Genomic DNA, 24,315 nt, shown 5'->3' on the forward strand with positions numbered 1-24,315 from the left:
CAATTATCATTATTGTGTATTGTACAGGTGTATTGTGTATTTATTGTGAAATTTTGCCGCCCCTGTTGCCTCACTACGCTACGCCACTGATTAGGATAGCATTTTGTTTCAAGTTATTGACTCAGACTTTATAAAAAGAATTTTAATTTCTAATTTTCCATTTTTACATCAAATTTTTTTCTCAGTTTGATAGAATAATTTAAGTTATAATGGATTAGTTCTTAGGTTAAAATAGTAAAAGATTTATTCCAAAGGCTTCTTTTTGATTTTTTGGTAATGACAAAATATCTGCGGACATATACGAACATTTCAAAACCTGATATATTAGTTAATAAGCCAAACAACACCCAAATTACTTTGGGCTACTTTTCCAAGATCATTTTAATTTATATATTTTGAAATTAAAATAATCGTGGAAAAGTAACCCAATGTAATTCAATAGTTGTTTGGCTTATATCCAAATGTATTTACTTAATATAAATCTGTATGTATAGAAAATATGATCACTGAATTCCTGTATGTAAATTTTATTATATTATTGTTTAATTGATGAATTAAACAATAATATAATAAAATTTTGGCTTCTCACTTTTGGCTTCTCACTTTGATTCAAGGTATGAATACAAACACAAAATTTGAATTCATACCTCATATTTACTAATTTGTATATGAATACATTTCATTAATTTAAAAACAATCAAAGGAATTGAATATATAAGCAAGAAATCATCACAATAACCAAAAATCTAGCAAAAGAAAAAGGAACACCACTTTAATAAAACGAATGTTTTCAATCAGTTTTATCAGCCATCATCAGTCCAGTTCAACTTCTATTGAATAGTCATTCTTTTTGATCAAATTTGAAAATTCTATTTTATGTTTGACAATATTTTCATTATAAACCTGACGATGGCCAATAAAGTCGGTTGAAAATGTTAATTTTATTAAAGTGTTATTTTTTATTGCCGGATTTTTGGTTATTGTAGTGATTTCTTTCGTTAATTTTCTGTGGAAGAACTGTGAATTCTTACAATCATTGAACTGAGTAACAGAAGCAATTATAATTTATTAATAAATCAATTATTTTAACAAAATTACTAAAAAATTTATATTTTAAAGCTTTCTTTTCTTATATATTATAGATGCTAGTGGTCTGAAAGAGCCAGATAAAGTGCGAAATTGCCAAAAACAAGTTTTAGAAGCTCTTCAAACTTATACTCGGACTCACTATCCTCACTTACCTAGCAAATTTGGAGAATTGTTACTTAGGATTCCAGATCTAGAACGTGCGTGTCAAGTAGGTAAAGAATCATTAGCAAGCAAACAAAGGATTGGAGAAGTTCCAAGTTTCAATCTTCTCATGGAATTGTTGCGAGGTGATCATTAGCTAAAAACTTCCGCTTCTGCAAAAATTAGTTGCTACTTATGCACATAAAACACTGCCAAATGGAGCAAAGAATCGATTGCATAGAATGTTCCTATAGCATATACAATCAGATTAAGCCATGTTACTGTTATTTTCCATTGAAAACACAAAAAGCTACCTGTGTTAATTGGTGCCAACAAGAATTTTATTTGGCTATCAAGCAAACTCGTTGTTAAAAGCTTCTACTTTATGTTAAATGAATGTAATTTTATCTTTTGTTTATTGTTTTCTATAAAGCAAATATTAATTACATCAAAGAATATGGAAATTATTATGCTGCCTGTGCTACCAGGAATTTCCAGCAACCTTTTATTATTATGATTATCATCATTATTATTATAATTATAATTATAAAAGTAAAAAGATAATAGTTTATAAGTGATTATTGCAAATAGGTTTATATTCAGATAATTACATTACTATATATAAAGATGAATCCAAAAATTTCCAAATTACTTTTTAAGAAATGGTTTGTTACAAGGTTTATTACACAATATGATGCACTCGAAGAAACCGAGTAAATGATTTTTTTCATCTGCGGCCCAGTATTAGACGATTCATGTTTTAATCTGCTTTCTTATAATAGTTAATAAAGGCATCCAGAAAGTTTCAAATCCTTGCCATTTAGATATGGTTTAAGTTGAATATTGAGGATGGTGGGACAGTAACACAACATAATATTACACTGCAATGTGTATTACTTTAATATATGCGAGACGCATATAATCTAACGGTTGTGTTTTGCTGCCATTTTGACTCTATTCAACAACTAATGCCTAAATGATTTGGAGTAACTTTTTGGGAGTAAATGTTAAAGAGCAGTTTTAATCGATGAATTTCTTAATGTGTTTATTTGAGCCGACAAGATATAAAGAAATTATTTATAATACTTTCCTTCTTGTGCCATATTTTATGTGATACCTGGCAACGAAAAGAATTTCTTCCGAACAGTTAACGTCTGCATTGTAACCGAAAGTTACGAACGAGTTTTAATTATCTACAATAAATTTCAAATTTTCAAAAATCTATTTGCAAATATCACAGAATTTTAAAAGTTTAATCTATTTTACAAAAATAATGATAAATTTGAAAGCACATTTATTGTGCAATATAAATGGCCTTAATTCACAGTTAATTCGCAAATTAATATTTTTTTTAATTATTATTATTATTATTATTATTGTTCAAGTCATATAGAATTGTTACTGGTCATTTAAATTACAAGTTTATACAATTTATATTGTAATATAATTTTTTTTTTAATTATTATTATTATTATTATTGCATGACATTAGCTATCTTACTGGATATCAATGATACATGTTTTGTTATTTAATTCTTTCTATTCGGCATTCTTTGCGTAAGAATGCAGAAATAGCAGGAAAAGTTTAATAGTGCCATCCTTTAATGCAAAAAATAAATATATATATATATATTATACATATATATACACACACACACATATTTATCACCAAAAGAAAGAACTGTGCCAATGTAATGTAATAATTGAAGCACAGAATTAATGTTTTGTATATATGTTAAAGCTGTGATATAAATTCCAGAATATAAAATTATATTGAGCAAAAATAATAAATAAAAGCTTTAATATGCACCGATAATAGCTAGAAACTAGCTTATTATTATTATTATTATTCAATTTAGAAATGATATATTTATATATATCAATTCATAAGTTGGATTGTTTTTTCATTACTTGTAAAAAATTATATATATATACATACATATATATAATATATATATATATATATATAATATATTATATAAAGCAATAAGTCTCTCATCTGTTGCATGATTATTATTTTTATTAAAGTTTTTTTGTATATTAGAATAGCGGCGTAACAGATGTGCAGGCTCAGTTTTAGTTTTTAGGTGTGATGCGTCGATTAATTCCGCAACTTTTTACTCGTAAAGTACACGTTACGAGTTCAAAGTTTGACGGTTACGTCTCAAAAATAATGCAGTTTTGTAACTATACAGATAATATATGAAATTGTGATGATTGTGTGTTTTTCAACTTAAAAAATTTTAAAAGCTTCAAGCTATTTAAAAGATGCAGAATTTGTGATCGAGAATGCATTCTCTTCAAAATTTAGCAGTAAATGTTGAATTATTGTTTGGCAATATAAAAAATTCTATGAAATGTAAATCTTTATTGTAATTCTGAGCTACATAATCCATAAATTATTTTTAAAAATTTTAAAGTTTTTTGATAATGCTTTAAAAAAGAAGAATGTTACGCATTATCAAATGGTGTTGGACTTTTCTAGGTGACACAGGTGGCTCAAAATTGTAAGTCCACTTCAAAAATTTTTAGAAAGCAATAAAAAGTGTGAATATGTAAAGAAAAATCTGCACTGTTTAAGTTAGCAATTTGGTGCAGTATCTGCAACTTCGTTAACGAATCGTCGAGAATTACTTAAAAAGACACGAGTGCAACAAACAAAACTCGGACTAAGTGCATCCATATTTTGTGATCGTCCGAATCAGTGATCGAAATATTAAGTATTAGTTCTACATAATATGCATATATGTATATATATAGATATATTTATACAATCGTATATATACTTATATGGATATATAGCCCCCATGGGGATCTTCGATAGTAATCAAATGTGTTCTACTTATGGAGTTTTCGTGGGTTGTGGTTTTTACAGAATTTTTTTTAGCTTTAACTTGTAATATTTTCTACCATTTCATCCATCTGATCATTTGTTTGTATTTTTCATATCAATTATACATATATACATATTATATATATAAATATATCTACATAGTTCATCTGTAATTTGTGACATTTCTACCATTTTTGTAGTTATGTTTCCTGGGTATTGGGTTTTTACTCATAAGTATATACTGTACGTAGGGACTTTTATAAATAAAACATTAAAAAAATTTATATTTCATCCTGCTTAGAAAAAAAAACTGACCAAGAATCAACAATGCCATATTTTGTAAATAAGGAATGGATTTTTGTTTTTTTGTGGTGATATTCGGGGAATAATGTGGTGTGGATATTGTTTTTTTTTAGATGATTTGTATACTAAAGTTTGAATAAAAAATTGGATTTAATGATATTTGTAATAAAATTTGTATTGTTTTAAATTATATGAAGGAAATTATTTTTAAAATGAATACATAAATACTTCATTTTAGATATTTATTTGAAATTACCGCTTGTTATTTAATACATAAACAATAAATGATTATATTTAACTGCATTTCATCCAAAATTTTAAGAGAAAAATAGGTATTTAAGAACATAATTGTCAGATATATGACCATACAGAAAAATATCAGTCTATTTCTAAGCGAGTCTAGATTTAAATTTGATGTATATGCTATTGCTGGTCAAGCCTCTTTGTAATGTGAGAAATTTTGACTAATTATGGTAAGTAACCTTTAATACGTTAATGTGTTGCATCAACCAACCAATTTAATCCATATATTTCAGAAGTATAAAATTCTTTGATGCTGTTCGGGTCAGTGGCGTAGCAAAGGGGATGTATCATGCACTGGGCACCACTCACAGAGGGGCGCTCAAATGGTCTCCAAGCAAACTATATGTGTTTCTGGAGGGGGAAGGGGACGCCAGTTATGTTCGCTACGGCACTGGTTCGGGTGGCTGAGATAGTATTGTTTCCATTTGTCATTCAGTGTTACCTAATTTTTAAGTTTAGTCCAGATTGGAAGTTGTAGATGGTCTCTCGAGTCTCATTCTTTACCATACATCTGATCTCATTATCAGTCAAATCCATCCATAATAGACAAAATATGAAGCTAGTTGTATAGCCCATAACACAAGTATCTTGTCAAATCAGCCATTCTCTGACTACATTTCAAATATTTGACTCAGAATAGTGGTGGATTCAGAACCAAAAGGTTGACTCAAAAAAATATTTAACTCACAGATGTACAATTATTATTTAAATATTTTTAATCACAAAACTTTGTACCATTTGAATAATTATAAGTTCAGTAGAACTCTACTTATCTGAATTGATTTGTTCTGCAGGTGATTATTGGATAAGTAGATTAACAAGTAATGAAGAAAATTACAGGGTAACAGCAAAGTCTTGTATGCACTGTATTTATTTATTTATCAATGTATGAATTATGTCCTACTGATCATTTGGACAGTGGCGTAGCAAGAGGGGTGTATCATGCACCGGGCGCCCAAATGGTCTCTAAGACAAACTATATGTGTTTCTGGAGGGGGAGGGGGCGCCAATAAAGTGTTGTGCCCCAGGTGCCAGTTATGTTCGCTACGCCACTGCATTTGGATTTGTCTCAGCAAATAGATATCACTGATCGTGCAGTCGCATGACAAGAGAATTGCAGTGTGATGTCAGTGGGAGAGAGAAACAAGGGCAAATGGTGGTTCACATCTGGATAATCAGTTCTACTGTATTTCTTATTAGTGTGTGCAAGTCCGTAATGTAGTTGGTCAATAAACCATATTTACCATGGAATTTTTATAAATATTTACATAGTTATAAAAATTCTATTTTGAAGTTGAACAAATAAATTTTAATTTCTTTTGTGTTACTGCAGAGAGCTTAAGCATCGGTAGCCCCATGGTTCTGCCCGATTCCAAACATTAACTGCTGTCACATTCAGTTATTTTACAATAAAACATTCAGGCATGTTCTTGAAACATTCAGTCAAACCAAATAGCAAATAGAAATATTCTTATTGCTGATCTTGGGCAGATGGTTCTATGACATGACATTTTTCAAGATAAGCCCTTCTTAACTCGAAAAATAAACATGACAGGTAATTAAAAACTATTATCATTATTAATTGGAAAATATTGAAAGCCTCAATGTTTCCACAAGATATTACATATACAGTATGCAGTTAATAATTTATAATTTTACTTTTCCGGCTATTGTGTATATATAACAAGGGTGAGTATTGGAATCATGTGAATGCCAGTGTGATGCCAGCGGCATTGTGGCACCAGATGGAATCGTGTGATGCCCCTGTGTGTGCATGCGCACACACACTGGCATCTATTTCACTCAATATCTCAGGATGGGGTAAAGATTAAGAAACGAAATCTGGCACGGTAACTTGTATATAAGGGGCATTGATGTTAATAAATTTTGGTGGTGAAAGGTGGAGATACAGGGGGAGTCATGCATCTCGAGAGGGGTAGGACTTAATAACGAATAAGATCTTCATTAACATTTACGCACTTATAAAACTCGCCCCTACCCTCAAAATTAAGCTTTTTGCCATTTTATAGTAAGTAAAAAGTATAAAAAGTTTTTTATAACAAAATTTGATAATAGATGGCGTCACACAATATTTTTTGCTTAAAAGTTATTTTGAGTAAAAACTCATAACAGCCGGGGAAAGTTACGTAACTCTCGTTGCTAAATTTTTTAAATAGAATAAGTATCTATTGGTTTGTATTTGGGCTCAAGTCTACGACTTATCTCAGGAATTGTGTGCACTCTGGCCTAGATATTAGCGAGGTTACGGCCGAAGTTTTCGTAAACGTCGAACGTCGGGCGCCGGAATCTTGTAAGCAGCGCTCGACGTTCGACGTTTGACGTTCACGTTTTAGAGATGAAAACTTCGGCCGCAACCTCGCTAATAGGTATCCAGTTTTCTGCAGAGATATTTATTTGCTAATTTCAATAAAAAACAACTGTACAATATTGCTTAAGTACAGTATCATGAAAAAATACAAAATAATCATTTGTAAAGTTATTGTTAGCATCATTTAGAATCGCTATTTTCAAAATATAATCTCCCTACATTACCTCAAATATATATATATATATTTTAACATTCCAAAATAACATAATATAATAACTTACGAAAATAAAATTAATAATAAATATCATTTTTATTTAAATATTTTCAAAATCAAATATGTAAAATCTTTCTCAGGGGGCGCTTTACATTATGGCAGACGACAGTAGGTTAAACACTGTATTGAAATAATATTTTGATACAAAACGATTTATACGTATGAAATATGGTACAGTCGCATGTTTAATGTTATTTAATCATGAATTTAGAAGAAAACGGGGATATTCCTCAGCATGGTAGGTATTATATATCTGTTGTTATAATTATATTTTTAAATCTATGAATACATAATTAACACAGTAAATATATAAACAAGGGTGTGTGCTTATCGCGTGTACATAAAAATAAGCAATTTGGAAGCTTTTGTAAGAAAAATGCCTATTAAACACATTACGAGTCATTCAAATAGGACATTCTGTAGTGGGAAGGGGTTAATGTTGTTTTATTTTTCTTAGTCTGCATCAATTAGACAAATATACTTGAGGGCTTATCACACCATTAAACTACAAAGTCTTTAATGATTCTCTACAATAAGATATGGCTCTTTTTGACAATATATTGCATAGAACACTTAAAATGTATTTCAATTGTTAAACATTACCCAAAATAATAATGAACGTGTCATTTATATTCGCATTTTTCACCGGATGCTCGCCCTCTGGTGTTTAAAAACAAAACTATTCCATCTGGGTCATTTGATTAATTCTTTTGTATTATCAGCAGTAAATATGAATAACAATAGAAGAAGCAAAGCTTTCTGTTGCGTTCCAAATTGCAATTTCGAAGATTTACGGAAGCCTAATATAAGTTTTCGTCTATCCTCACACGAAAAACAGATGATTATTAGGAAATTGGTCGGTTATATTTATGAGCTTCTCCGAATTGTGAAAGAGTGAATTAGACTTAAGAATTGGGAGTTTCCCGATTGTCCAACTTTCCACGAACAAACTATGCTGTCAATTTTAAAAGATATTTTCTTAAAGTTAAAATGCCAGTTATTTTGTATGGGACACAGGGTCGGATTTAAGCATTTCGAAGCCTTAAGCCGAATGTAAGTCCCCTTACCAACCTTTCACAATTTTAGAAGTCAATCATAAAAAGAAAAAAATTAAATCAGACTATCTCTCTGATTCAATACGGTTATTGGAAGAAAACGATGTGAGGTTTCACTAGTCTTCTGTTTTATAACTGAATTTAATTAAATTTTTATACCCATTCCTTTAAAAATCTTTTTTAAAATTGGTTTTATCATTTTTTTTAAAAAAAGACCTTACGTTAATTCTTAGAAAAAAATTAACGAAATACTACACAAAATAAAAAGTAAAGTATGTTTTGTTGGTTTGTAAAAAAAATGTTTATTACAAAATTCGACTTTAATTTTTTTTTGTTTGTACAAATGTTTGAGGCTGCGTGAAAGTCGAAGCCTAAGCAACAATTTACATAGCTTTTTACTTGTAAATCTGGCCCTGATAGGACAATGTCAAAGCTGATGTTTTTAACACAAAGGGCACAAATATGCATAGAACGATCTCACTCACTTGCTTTGATACCACATAATGACGTATCCCGCTAGCAATAATTGTTCTGCTACAATAAAATTTCTCGATAAACAGCTGCAAGCAGCATATGTCATTATATCGGGCAGTAATATATGATTAATTTTACATTACTAGTTACAAGCGACCTAGATAAAGTAGCCATTTTGTAAAAATTCAGTGCCCTCTATAGTTCATGAAAAACGCGAATAGTTAATGTTACCCTAGGTATACATTTAAAGAGCCATTCACACGTGGCTCTTTAATATATATTTTTGTTATTTATACAATGCTACGATTTAATTTTATATTCTGTATAAATTTATAGTTTGTATTTGTATAATCTTATGAACATTAACTGAAGAGGGATGTATAGGTCCAAAATGCGTTGTAAGTGTTCTATGCAATATATTGTCAAAAAGAGCCATACTTTAATTGTAGAGAATCGTTAAAGACACTGTAATTTAATTCTAGTTCACTGGTGTGATAAGCCTTCAAGTATATTTGTCTAATTGGTACAGACTACGAAAAATAAAAATAGCTTTCATCCATTGCTTTACTACACAGGACAGGAACGATGAGCTATGCCAAATCTCCTGAATAGCCATGAAATTTGGTAGATATTATATAGATTACTCCCTATGAGTATATATTTGAACTTGGGACCAAGACGAGTTCAACAATACCCTACTTTTGGACTGGATACCAAAAATAAGAAAGTTATCATATTTACGAATTCTTGCCTTTCACAATGCATTCTATGCCATTTTAGAGTTAGTTTTTCACTAGGTGGCACTACTTGTAATTCAGTATATGTTTCCTTTTTTTTTTCTTTTGTTCAAGAACTGCCGTGAATCAATAACTAGTGACGTTAAACACTCCGTGGCCTGCTGGCAGCTCCTCTCCAGAGGAGTCCGTTGGGAGCACGAACAGTCAAATGCCACCTAGTGGAAAACTCTAAAATGGCATAGAATGCATTGTGAAAGGCAAGAAATTGTAAATATGATAACTTTCTTATTTTTCATCTCTGGTCCAAAAGTAGGGTATCGTTGAACTCGTCTTGGTCTCCTGAGTTCAAATATATACTCAAAGTCCATAGGGAGTAATCTATATAACAGCCAATTTGGCTATTCTCCAAGCCTTGTTTGGGATCTAGCACAATAACAATTGCAGTACATCAATTCAGTAATCACAGTTGATAGATCTTTTAAAGTGGTTACACAAGACAAGTCCTCCTCCAACATCTGCAAGGAGATTACCCAGACTTGTGATTTCGACATTACTTACAAGAGAAGCCCAATGGTTTTTTTCTATGATCAAGAATGCCAAGGACCCTTGTGAGAGGAAGTACCTGTTAGATATCTGCCATTGCTATCTAGAATGACAGAGTAAAATACTCTTTGGAGTATGTAGGAATGACAGGTAGAGGCTTAGGCATGCAGATTAAGGAGCACGAATACAGCATCAAGAAGGGCCATTCCATGACTGCCCGGCTTTGTTCACCTATGATGATAATGTGTATGATGCATTAGATAAAGTGTGACTTTTACACCATTCCTCCAACCTGACCTGTCTCATATACTTGGAGTATATGGAGATCTGTAAGGCTTGTAAGAGAGGTACAGCCATCAATTATAAAGAGGTGGATTCTGTCTCACTTGCATGGAAGGCCTGAAATGTTTTCTTCCATTGTAAGAAGTTAAATTTTGAATCAATAAACTGAATTGAATTGAATGTTAAGTAAATTTTCTGTAAATTTAAGTGCCACTATTAGAAAAATTTCGACATATTGAATAGAGATTGAAGCATCTTAATAACTTATTTAGTAGAATGTGAAATCTTTGTTGTAGATATAGTATTTAATCTGTTCATTATCTTTCTATCTTTCTATCTTATCTTTAATCATCATAATTTTATGGAGAAACCTACTCAAAATATCTTGTTATGGGCTAAAACACTCACCATTGTTAAATATATTGTGAAAAAATTTTAAATATACATTATGTAAATAATATCTGTTGTTTTTTTCTTTTGTTAATGTCAGACCGTTCATTAATTACGTTGTTTTTATTTTTTACAGTGTATAGTGATCTTGGATTTTATCCATTGCATGTAGCTGCTGCATCAGGTAATTATTTCACTCTAAGAGAACTGTTAAGAGAAGGTCATTCTCCAAATTCCACAAATTTTGATGATTTAACTCCATTACATGTGGCATGTTTGAAAGGAAAGACAGAATGTGCAGAATTGTTGTTAAATTTTGGAGCAAGAGTAAGTTTATCATTGTATATGTTAGGCTCAAAGACCAAAATCACTCATTGAGTGAAAAAAACGACCACAATTTGTTGCAGTCTTTTCAAAATGGCCACAAAGTGAAATTTGTGTTGTGACTTTCATGATATTTGATCATGATGCATTATGGTGATTAAGAAAAGCCATAATGCATTCTGAACGTTAGCTGATGCAACCATGATAGAGGATCATATGACGCACAGTGGTTTGTAACTTTAAAATATGGATTCTAGCCTCAAAACATTTTTATTTACAATTTTTAATGCTGAACAACAACATTAGTTCTATAAGTGTTCCTAGAAATTTAATTTTCATACTTAAAAAAATTTCAAAGAAATAAAATGTATGAAGAAAAATACACATTTGTTTCTTTTGTTTTGCTAAAAAGTGCTAAAGGTTCTAACTACATATACTTGTAGATGCTTGATATACTATACACAATGAAATAAAAATCGGCTGCTAAAGTTAAAAACCACTGTGCGATGGATTTATTATGGTTAAAAGCCACCACACATTCTGGATGTTAACTAATAATGAGGTGATGATAAGAAAATAAAACTTTTTTTTTATTATGATTTATTTATCTTCAATCATCTTATATAAGTAGGTAACAAAATTATTCACCACATACAGAGATGTAACTTGGTTACTTTTCAACAACATGTAATCATTTGTGAAAATCTGTTGCAGTGCTCAATATGTCAATGATTTCAAACAACTAATTTACTAAAGATAATTACTTTGTCAGGAACTTTTATTAATAAATCAGTCTTTTTTTTATGAGAATCAACAATGTTGCAGAATGTGAGGTCCCAAAAACTGGTTGACATTAAACATTTATATTAGAAAATTGTTAAAATAAAACTAGAAAAAACCTTCCATTGTTAAAAACCGTTCAAAGATCAGATTAGTTGTGTTAGTCATATGAAACCGCAACAAAAAAAATGCTGTTGATGTAAAACAGAACACAATAATTGTAAATGATTAATAATTGTTAACGAGCATCCTCCAGTAGAGATGGACCTTTGACATGGCGCTCGTATACAAATAATTAGAACATAGAAATTTTGAAAAGGGAAAAGGTTAACGACAAAAAGGAACATCGCGTCGGGTTGTTAAAAATTATAAAATGTCACAGACTAGACGACAGTGGGGAAAAATATGAGTGCAAGTTCCAAAGTTCCATCAACACTTTCCATCCAGAGAAAATGGATAGTATCAAGTAGATTTTTTGAAGCAGATCTTTCTTGTGACTTGAACAGAAGTCATTTTTCGCTTAGGAACAGACAAGGGACCAATCGGGGAGCGGGAAAGAGGGATGTAGAACCAGATAGAGATCAGATAGAAAAAGGGGAGAAAACGGAGATTGAGAAGGTCAATTTTGAAGGATGCGACAGGGGACTTTATCGAGAGGCTTCAAGAGAGAGAAGACGTGTATGCCAAAGTGTCCATCATGAAGTCCGCCGACACCAACCGATGAGTTGCTTCACCTGCCGCAGCCCCGGGGCCTACTTTTGAGCAACGATAGGAAACACCATCAACACTAAAAACATTCAAACATTCAAACTGTGTAAAGAACTGTGCATAGTGTGAGTTGTTGTGTTTAAATAAACGGGTTTTTGTGGGACACTTGTCATCCTTGTCTCCTCCGCCACAGCCACACGCGAATGACCCTAGACCATCCTGTCATGGGATTAACGATTCCCCCCTAGAAGTCGGAGAACTTACACTGGTGAGAAGTGGGATTTAAGTCCCCAATCTCCACCAGGTCAGCGAACTTACACAGAGTTATTTATTTTTACAAGAACTATTACCGTGACATTTCGAGTTGCATTTTATGTTCTTTGAGTGACAATTGCATTTTTTATCAATACAGTATCTTCTACAGTGACACATTATAAACTCTTCCTTACTTCCAGATGTTAATGTGGATGCTGAGTGAAGTGTTAATGAAGTTGAGGGTACATCCTGAATGTTAATAAAATTACTCTCAGAAATTGTAAATTTATTACGAGTGTATTTCCTAACTGATAGAGACTTGATGGATTAATGCTCGTAACAACAGCTAAAACATTTCTGGGAGCTGCACGTCCTCTATCAACATCAGGCACCCTAACTAAAACATTCGAACCAATTTCAACTGCAAAAAATTACTCTAAATTGAGAAAACTCTACAAGCTCGAGCTCGTGCTTGATTTAAAAAAAAATAAGACGAACGATTCTATGATGCAGATCCCTATACTATTATTGTAAAATAATAATCAGAACAATTCTTAATTCATTGTTTTTAAAAATTTTAATAACTAAAATGTCTTAGGATTTTTAGTCTTTATCAGAAGTATTAATTTACATCTGATATGGAGAGTGCCAATGGCTCAATGCACGGAGGTTGAGAAAAGTGAAATCCTACTCGGGTGTAATATACAGTAATATCTCGGTTATCATCAGTTTCGGATTTCGCTGATTGTTTTCAGACAGATTATTGACGAAAACTGAGGTATCACTGTTCAGTATACACCCATGTACCTAGCATCAATCTGCATTATTTCTTTAGTGTCTGTTGTCCTATCCTAAAACTCTCCAGTTATAGGGAAAAGCAGAATGGTTTTAAGCTAAAACTTTTTCCAGTGAAACTTGTGGCATGATGAATAATAGCATCAGAACACAGGGTAGTTTTTCCCTAAATGTAAGACTACCCGAAACATTACTCTGAGAGGTTGAAATTACTCTAGAAAAGGATAATTACCCTAGAAATGGCAGCACTGGTCAAGAATGAACGCAATACAAACTCCACAAGTGTTTGCAATGCACTGGTTGACAAGTTACAACCTATGGGCGCGTTTTTTATGCAGCGCTCGAGAAGCACTTTACAGCTAATCCTCTGAAACCCGTTTCTAAATGGCCAACGCTGCTCGTGACGTCATTTCGCTACACTTTCTCTGCATAAAAAAACGCGCCCTATCCTTTGTATTGTGGTTGCATCAGCTAACGTTCAGAATGCTTTATGGCTTTTCTTAATCACCACAACGTGTCGTGGTCATGAAAGCCACGACACAAATTTCGCTTTGTGGTTGTTTACAAATGCCACGATGCAAATTTCACTTCGTGGCCATTTTTTTCGCTCAATGAGCGATTTCAGTCTGAGCCTAACATATACATTAAAATTTTTAGTACTATATTAATTTTTTAATTGTGTTTATATAATTTATATATTAAAGTATGATTAATAAGTAAATCACTTTAATGAGAAAGAAAAGTAAAATTATTTAAAAGATATAAAAATAAACACTGTCTATTTTTTTATTTCTATTCTGAGAAAACTTCCAAAGTATTTAAAATTTTGTATTCGTTACTGTATAATTTTTTCAAATTTTATTGGAATATTACAAATATTTGCTGTAAATTAATATTTTAATTTTATAAAGTTTATTCTTGTTATAAATTTGGGAATTTTTGCTTAAAGATAATTTATATCATTAGTATTTTTTTGTGAAATATTAATTTTAATTTTTATTCGCCAATATTAAGAACGCTGCAAAGTACCACACCCAGATCTTGGAATTAGCGGACTTGATATGTCACACATCTTTCTTTGGCTTCGAGGACAAAACTTATATACAGGGGCGAGGAGTACCGATGGGTAGCCCTATGTCTTATATACTCTGCGAATTGGTACTCCGCAAGCTAGAAAGCAGTATTCTCCCGATAGTAGGGGATGATATTTTATTATACGTGAGATACGTGGACGACATCTTTATCGTGTGAAAGGACAATCGCAACATCAAAAAGTTTATAGATTTAATGAATCAAAACCCCTATGGTTTAACTCTAGAGTTAGATCAGCAAAGTTATGATAGTGTTAATTTCTTGGATCTCACTATAACATGTGTAGGAGGGGAAATCTGCACGAATGTCTATCGGAAACCGACATCAGTCCCAATCGTTATCCCTAGGAACTCTGCAGACCCGGGGCATATCAAGATGGCAGTATTTCGCTCGTGGATACAGAGAGCGCACACACACTGCACCAATGTTTTAGATACAATTAAAGAGCTACAATACATCCGAACAACGGCTTTGCAACATGGCTACAGAACAGAAAAAATAGATGCTCTCATCAAGAAAGACCATAACCGAACGCGTGGGAGGAGTAGAAACCAACCAAGAGAGAAAGTGATCCTCGATTACATTCCTTTTCTTAAGCCGTTAGTTAAAAGGATTTCCAGGAGTAGGAATTTGCAGGTTATTTATCGACGTAATCCGACCATATACAAGCTTTTAAGGAATGATAAGATGAAGTATGAGCGTAACTCACTAACAGGAATTTATTCGATACCATTAAGGGATCATAGGTTCGATTCTAAATTAGTATATATAGGGGCAACTTTGAGAAATTTAAAAAAGAGGATTAATGAACACAAGCGATCGGTGGAAAAATCAGTTGATAGTACCGTCCTGGCCAGTTATGCTAAGCAGCAAGGCATCACGGTCTTTTGGGACCAAGCCTCTATCATCAGGGCTACTAGATCGAGACACGCAATAAAATTTTTCGAAAAATTGGAGATCCACAGAGCGCAGAGAAGTACGCAATGCATTAATTATAGGGACGCTGATGGGCTTTCCACAGCTTGGAAATCTTTGTGCGATGATTTGGGCTAAACATAGAAGTACGATAAATCCTAGAGCTGATATTGTTTTAAATCTTTAATGACGGATGAAGGCATTTGTAAAGAAATACTGCGATAATCCGTGATTGGTTTAAACCGCACGTTGTTTTTTGGTTTCGTTTTTATTTTTTGTTTTATTTTTATTTTATTTTTATTTGTTGATGAAATATTGACATAATTTTGTAAATTACGATAATCCTGTTTATTTTATTTTATTTTTATTTTTTATGTATTTATTTATTTATTGTAATCGTACCGTTAATTTATGTAATATTTGTTCGAATTTAATATTAGTTTGAATTTCATATTTAATTTAAAGATATAACTGAAGATGGACGCTTAATGCGTTTGAAAACGTTCTTAGGATTAAAGAATTTTTGCTGAAGTTGGAATAGTTGATTATTTTATTTTATATTGTCTTTTCAGTAAGGAAATATAGTTTTATTTATTAATTTTAATTATTTCATTTATATGTTTAATAGGTAAATGCACGTAGTATTGATGCTAGTACTCCCCTTTGCGATGCTTGCGCCGGTGGTAGTGCTGACTGTGTACGTTTGCTATTAAAACATGGAGCAGAAGTAAATCCGTCATTATTATTAACATCACCTTTACATGAAGCCTCATTAAAAGGTAAAATTATTTTGCATTATTAGAATAAAAGGGTTTTTTTATGTTCCAAACTAACAGAATGTGTAATCCTTACTTGAATTTTTAAACATAATCTTTTTATGTTAATTTAGACAAAGTAGCAATGCATTTATGAATGTTAATGCAGGTACATCCTTTCAACTCATATCCCTCCAATGTGATCACCCATGTGCTTCCATTTCACGTGAAAATGTTAGTCGTGTCATACACTGAGTAAACAAGAAACTGTTTTCTTGTTTACTCAGGTTTTATTATTGTGTGCCATATTCTTTGCCTACTTGCCTCTAAAAAAAATCAGTACCGAAAGACATGCATGAAAGGTTACATCACTTATTGCTTTTAGACCTCTGCACTCTCACTAATCTGGCATCCTTCTGTGCAAGAAATGGCTTGATTAGCAGGAGTCTCATATAATTGCTATTGATAATGATTTTAAAAAATGATTTTTCAAATTAACATTATAAAAGAATAATCTTTAAAAAATTTGGTAATATAGCGAAATGATTATTATTTAATAGAAATAGAAATAATATATGCTTTAAGAATATTATGATTTAATAACCTTAAAATTAATTTTGATTTAACATAAAATATAAAAACAATAATAAAAGAATTTAAAAATATTGTTTCAAGAAATCTCTAGTTTAAATCTGACTTCTAGAGGTGTAATCAGAACAACTCACAACTAGCAATTAAAAAACTTTTATTCGAACATCGATAAAAATTTTGTGTTATCTCTAAATGCATTTTATTTCTATTTTTCATTGATGTTTGAATAACAATTTCTTTTTAAGTACTAGTTTGAGTTGTTGCAACTACACCTCTAGAAGTCAGATTTGAACTAGAGATTTCTTGAAATAATATTTTTATATTTAGGTTTAAACTAAAGTGACCAGATATGTTAGGTTGAAATGCAGGATGCTTCTGTGTTGTGGGAACTAAAAATGGGGTGGACCTCCAACATACATATATATAATAATAATAACTAATTCATTAATAAATAATTTAGTAGAAAAATATATAAATACATAAATGAATAAATAAACTTAAAAATAACTCTTTATAGAAAAAAACAAATTGTTTTTTTTCACAACTCGATGGCACTGTTTGTATATCTGTCATGGTATGAGAATGGCCACTAGGGGTGCCCCTAGCTATTATTTAAATTAATAATAAATTCAGTATATTATTATTGCAATAGGAATTTATTATTGAATTATTGATATGAATTTATTATTTATACCACGGAATGACACCGTTGCTGCTAGAACGCCCACTACGGGGCATCCCGGGCTACTAGTAGTAAAAGAAAATGACAACTTTGTGCTCTTGACAACTTGCGAACATGTTGAAAATGTTACATGACCAAATGCAGGACACTTTCCGGGACAACGTTCATTGCGGGACAGTCCCGCACAATCCGGAACGTCTGGTCACCTTAGTTTAAACCAACCACATTGAAAGTTTTACTTTTTGGTTTTATTTTAATAAAAGAATTAGAGATTTTAATTCTTGAAGAAATTAATGTGAATAAAATTGTGAGATGTTATAATATTCAAATATGTCAAGATATATTCAGTCCTAAATAATTATCTAATTTTTCTGTGTCTTGGTTTGTTTCTTTGAATAGAGAGGTGGTTTACACATCAGGACCTCGTATATTGTTCGTTTAGTAATAATAGCCTTTCAGTTACTAGCCCAAGACTTTTTTGAATAAATACAGGTACTCCTCACTTTACGACCGAGTTCCATTCCGACGACTACGTCGTTAAGCGAATTGGTCGATAAGCGAGGAGCTTGCGCCGGGAATATAGATCGTTGTAAAATTATACAAATTATGCAACAAACTTCAAATTTATTCATAAAAGGACTATTATAGTATGCGCAAGCTTATTATAGTACGCTTAGTGCGCATGTCACCATTCGCCACTGACCGACACTCAAGCTGAGAAAGGGAATTCCCCAAATTACAGGTCAAAACTCGATTGGTCATAAGTGCGAGTGGTTGTTAAGCAGATAGGTCATAAAGTGAGGAGTACCTGTGTAGTAAAAATTGAAAAGTTGAGTGCAACAATGGTCTAATCCTGTTTTTTTTTAAAAAGTAAGATATTGTACTGTAAAGGTGTCATATGCTAATTTTTCATATTTTGCTGTTAAACTTGTTTTGTTACCATTAGTATTTAATCAGAACTCTAGTAATCTTTCATTCTATTTATAAATAGTATATTTAATACATGAGCGTATGGACTGTTAACTCAATTTTGACATTGGAGAGAGTTAAACCAATGTTGTGCTTAGCCTTTCAATTGCTTTGAGTAGGAATCACAGAAAAAAATTCAATGCTTTTGAGTATTATTTATTCCTTGTTAGGATCTAAATATTTAAAATAGAACAAAGTTAATCTTTAATGAAACAAATTGTAAATTGCACTGCCTTGGTTACAATAAAACAATAGCAAACTTATATTGTTTTATTATAACCATTGCAGCAATTTGAATTTTAATTTTGATATTTTTGAATATTTGATTAATTGATAATATGCATTACTTAAGAGAGAAATCTATTCTCAGTCTATTTCAAAGTAAATCATTAAATGTTAAAAAAGTAGCAATATGTCTGTTTTTAATATATAATTGTTTTGAGTAACAAACAGTTTATTACCCAATACTTCTCAAAAGTTTCCTTTGATCTTATGAATTTAGCAAATATTTACTTTAATTACATTCAAAACTTTTACATAATGAGAATTCATTATGCTAATGTATTCATTAAATTTTTTCATAAAATTAATAAATAAATTGGGTATAAACTATCAGAGATTGATTGATTCTAATATTTGCTCCACTAGAAGTCATATTTGTTTTATTGTTACAGTAGAGCGTTGATTATCCGAATCAATTGGGGACTGGGGTTGTTCAGAAAATCAATTTTTTGGATAACCCATTATGTACGAAAAAATACATTATTAATATAGTATATTAGTATATCCGAATAATAGTATATTAATATATCCCATGTTGAAATTTTTCTCCATTGTGTGTCGCTTTGTGTTGAATTTTCGTCGATGTTAAGCCGAATGAAAATTTTTATAATAATCGTGGCTATTGTATCATTAAAAATTATTCCTTTATTTTGTACAAACAAAATAAATATATTGAAAAATATAAAAACAGAAAAAAATTATACTTTGGAAGTTAACCTAGTATCAAAAACGTTCGATTCGGCACGACACAGTCCGACTGGAACGCTTTCGGTTAACCGACGTTTCGGTTGATCAGCATTTGGATAATTGACACTCTACTGTATATAGTTAATTCATAAAATCGTGCTTTAAAAAAAATGCTAACTTTAATTATTATTATTAGTCTATTTTAAATAATCAACGCTAATATTATACTTTGCTGATCTTGTGTGGATCATCTTTTTTTTTTTTTTTTTTTTTTTTTTGCAATGTGGGCACTAAGAGGTTTTTTCTAGGCCCACAATGGAGCAGTCAGGTGGTGAGGGACAGGACCTAACATATCTGAGACAGACTGCCAATAAGATTTCTGGGATTGCTTGATCAGATTTAATCCCATCCCAGATCCCCAGAGCATTAAGCTGACACTTTAACCACCTCAGCTATCCAGCCATTGCCATTAGCTAGTTAAAGATTGTAATATTGAATGGTTATGCTGTTTACTAAAGTTATGTTAGTAGTATTATAATTAAAAATAAAAAAAAATCACTCCCAAAGTTTTCAGGAACATTTTTATATTAAAAAGCAATGGTACTGTTGGATAAGCACTGCTTATCCTGTATTGATAAAGTATTAATCCTTATTGATAAATTCTTAACAATCTTAACAATTAAATTTTGAAAAGTGTGAAGATGAATAGCTAAGTATAGGATTTAAATCTAATAATACTTGATAAAAAGATTTATACATTATTAAACATACATACAAACTCTGCACATTTAACAATTATAATTGATTAGTTATTAAAATTCTTATGAGATGATGGGACTTCTTGCTTTTAGATCAAATTAATTTTCTAAAATTCTAGTGTAAAAATGGTCCAGAAAAAATAATGTAAATGTTTGGTTATTCAATTTGATGTATAATTCTGGACTTATATAATTATATACAAGAATTGTTACTAATGTATATAATTATAGCATTTCTTTTTTTAATTTAAATATTGATTTATTAATACTTTTTAGGAAATAAAGAATGTGTGGAATTATTAATAAACGCTGGAGCACAACTAAATGCTATGGATTGTAATTTTGGAACACCTCTTCATGCTACTACTTTTATGAATCATGCTGAATGTGCAGATATTTTATTAAGAGCAGGTATATAATTAATAGCTGATATCATTAATAATATATATATATATATAATTATAATTACTATAGTTTGATGGCAAAAGAACTTGTAAATTTACAATTGACTAATCGTATTAACATTAATAATTGAATGAATTTTGTTATAGATAGGCAAGCTGCCTACTATTAAAAATGATTTAACTGTTAAAATTTACTAATTTTGAAATATCCTAAACAGAATTTGAACTTGCAATCCAAATAAATAAATATACTATCCAAATTATGATGAATGGATTTCTTCCATACTATATAAATTTTTAATTACTGAATACTTTGATTTCTTAGTAAAAAAAAAGATAAGAAGAGAACATATTTTGTCTATAGATCTTTATAAATTGCACAAAAATTGGCTAGAACATATTAATACGCATATATTAACATATAGTGAATAACTATTATTTCAGTTATGATAAAGCCAAACAAATATTACTAATCACTATAACAAAAACTATATTTTTACTAATTTGAATTAATCTACAAAAATAGATTGGATGAGACAGGAGAAAAATTTTAAAATAAATCTGGCATATTTCTTTGTTATGATTTGATTTAGTGGGGAAAAAACCTAGAACAATAGAAATTTTTTGAAAAATGTAATTTATTTTCTCAAAAATTTACATTTTATTTTATAGCAGGCCCATGTGCAGGATTTTAAAAAAATACATATATAGAATTTATGAAAAAATATTAGTTTATTCATTTTTACAATATATTAACATAATATAGTAGACTAAGAATTGATTGAGTACAAAATAAATATGTAAGTAAAATAAAATAGTATATTGTATATAATTTTAATTCTTCCCAAATGGGAGTTAAGTTTTCCACCATATGCACGACATTGTTTTGTAATAATTAATTTTTAAATTGTAATTAAAGACTGCTTTACATGTAAATATAAAATTATATTTTATTTTTTACTTTTACTATGTTACTTTTATAATGTTTAAGGAATTTTTACTCTCACCAAGTCAGATTAAATTGAAAATTATTTTTCGTGTATTTTTATCATACGTTTAAGTGAGTAAAATTACATTGTGTACTCATTAGCTTTGAAAAATATCAAATAAAAGTGAGAAACCTTCCAGTTTATTTAATCATATTACAGTAGAGCATCGATTATCCGACCGCGTTCTAGTCGGCAAATTCAAATGTCCGCTAGTGATGTGGCGCTACAATATTTGGTTATGTCTTGGCTACTTTAATATTATTTTTGTTAAATTTTTGCATGTTTTAGCTGGCAGCACTGGCTCGACCATGAAAGGGAGGCTAGTATTTAAACTAGGCCTAATACACTATACTAATTATGTATTTTTTCATACTTTTCGGTTATCCGACCAACCCCAGTCCCCAATTAAGTCGGATAATCGACGTTCTACTGTATTTGATTTCTTGCTAGTACTGATCAAAAGGCTATAGTAATAAAAGATAACAATTACAATATTTTTTCTTGCTGATTAATAGTATATATTGAGTCAATCCAATTAACTTAACTCGTAAAAAATATTCTTTGACAATTTTCTATTTCTATTTCATTTTTGGATTCATTTCAGGATTGATCATTTTGATATAAATATAAATATGTATTTCTGAAATTTATCTTGTTTTTCATTCATTAATAGCAAATATGTAATTGCAAGCTACTTATTGCATATCAAGTATGAGTATACAATTTTCTTATTTTGATTGTATCATTAAAAATTTTTCTAGGTATTATTTCATTGCCTATATTCATATTCCGTTGATATTCGTAATCATTTAATTATTTATAAAATTTTGCACCATTGCAAATAAATAATCTTTTATGATATCTTCTCATGATAAAAATATTTTTTTTTTTTGTTTTTAGGTGCCCTTGTAAATGCTACAAAAATTCATCAAACACCACTACATATAGCAGCTAGTAATAACTACTTTCAAACAGCCAAGGTACTTTTGGAATATGGAGCAAATGTGTTTGCTCTCAATAATCAAAATAAAAAACCGAGAGATTTACTTTGTCAACGGTCGGGATTATTTTACGACGAATTACTTAGGCTTGAATGTGAGTTTGTGTCTTTTTTTATTTGATCTATTGAAATAAATTTTTGTCATCAACTTTAAACTAATTTATATGTATATATGAAATTTTGGTCATGAACAAGAAACCAAGAGTTCTTAAAATTTTTTCCTTATCCCATGCATTAGCATATTAAAGGCTCGTTGCATTTATGTATGTTAAAGGAATTATGGATTTTATTTCTTCAATGAAAACATGATCCTATTTAAAGTAAATTATCAGAAATTAGATTAAGCCTAATGAGAACTTTTATATAATTGTTTTTCAGGGATTGTGTATAGCAATGGACTATTTAAAATGTATCATAGATGACCATCTATTGGTTGTGAGCCAAAATATTTTGTCTGAGAGAGATGTCATGTGAAAAATGATTTTTTCCTAGTTAAACAGCATATGTAAAGGAAAAATAACTGCGTCAGTCTCCAGACTACCAGTGGTTCATAGACATACTTTGAGAACCACTAGTAGTGTATAGAGTTTAAATATATTAAAGATATTGTCTATATCATTCTCTAGTACTATTTTGACATTATGGTTTAATGATTCAAATGTTTTGCTATCAACTGTCAAAATATGATATTATATGCATTTATTAATCTTGGTTAGTAGTTTATTTCAACAGAAAATCTTAGAAAATCAATCAGTATGATTTAATAAATATAATCTAGGCATTTTCTATCATTGATAATTAATATATGTACACATGTTATAATGTTGTAGTATAAAATTGACTATTTTTACTTTTTTATTCATTTCGCTTTTTCAGTTAGCCATAATTAAAATTCTACTTTGAAAACTTGACAAAGTGACACTATCCAAGATTTGTAAAATGGAATATAAATAAAACAAAACATTGTAACTAAAATGAATCCATCCGTATCAGTCTATTTTGATATTTGATGTTTAAACAGAAGCTTTGTATCTTAATGTCAATTAATGGTCCATACATCTATAATTGAAATATATTAATGTTTCCAAAATATTTTATTTAATAACTAATCAATCCTTTGTGTATTTTTAGTTTTATTATAAAAATTTTCACTCTGTCCATTCCAAAGTTTTTTATTCACCAAAATGCATTTTTGTTATTTACTTTCAGCCACACCTCGAACGTTGAAAGAATTGTGTCGGCACACACTTCGAGTCTGTGTCGAGCCATCAAATTTAAAAAGTTTTGTAAATCAATATCTCCCAACATCTTTAGCAATGTATATTAGCAGTGTAGGTGTATGATACGTCAGAAACTTTAAACAACTTATTTTAAATTATGTATAAGATTGAAATTTTATTTTACCATGTAAGTATGTAAAATGGAAAAGCTTTAATATTTTTATATATATATAAGTTTGGACTTATCCAAATTTTTGATTCTTATTTATAGTTATTCAAAAAGAATTTATAAATTCAACCAGTTCTTTTAATATATAAATCCAATTTATATGAAATTACTTGACCTTGTATTAATTG

At 30.3% G+C, this 24,315-nt stretch overlaps 2 protein-coding genes across 4 annotated transcripts in view; both read left to right on the forward strand.

Moving 5' to 3' along the window:
- Positions 1–3,171, forward strand: part of LOC136990911 (nuclear hormone receptor FTZ-F1 beta-like) — a 59,453-nt gene extending 56,282 nt beyond the window's left edge. For all 3 annotated transcript variants that reach the window (XM_067289376.1, XM_067289374.1, XM_067289377.1), the window contains exon 10: positions 1,143–3,171. In XM_067289376.1, the coding sequence (XP_067145477.1) occupies positions 1,143–1,387 (245 nt within the window). In that variant the 3' untranslated portion in view covers positions 1,388–3,171. The remainder of the gene's footprint in view (positions 1–1,142) is intronic.
- A 4,264-nt stretch (positions 3,172–7,435) lies between these two features.
- On the forward strand, positions 7,436–24,089 carry LOC136990952 (ankyrin repeat and SOCS box protein 13-like). The gene is made up of 6 exons (XM_067289426.1): positions 7,436–7,509; positions 10,889–11,079; positions 16,250–16,400; positions 20,622–20,756; positions 22,639–22,833; positions 23,948–24,089. The coding sequence occupies exons 1-6, from the start codon at positions 7,473–7,475 to the stop codon at positions 24,079–24,081; spliced, it is 843 nt and encodes a 280-aa protein (XP_067145527.1). The 5' UTR covers positions 7,436–7,472; the 3' UTR covers positions 24,082–24,089.
- Positions 24,090–24,315: the final 226 nt, after the last annotated feature.

Source organism: Centruroides vittatus, unplaced genomic scaffold, assembly GCF_030686945.1.
Source record: "Centruroides vittatus isolate TY-2023 unplaced genomic scaffold, ASM3068694v2 contig_1381, whole genome shotgun sequence".
Lineage (NCBI taxonomy): Eukaryota > Metazoa > Arthropoda > Arachnida > Scorpiones > Buthidae > Centruroides > Centruroides vittatus.

Excerpts from the sequence above, each read along its gene's own strand:
- LOC136990952 (XM_067289426.1), top strand. The coding sequence starts at position 7,473 with ATGAATTTAGAAGAAAACGGGGATATTCCTCAGCATG. Across the intron at positions 11,080-16,249 it reads TGTTAAATTTTGGAGCAAGA|GTAAATGCACGTAGTATTGA; the intron begins GTAAGTTTATCA and ends TATGTTTAATAG. Across the intron at positions 16,401-20,621 it reads ACATGAAGCCTCATTAAAAG|GAAATAAAGAATGTGTGGAA; the intron begins GTAAAATTATTT and ends AATACTTTTTAG.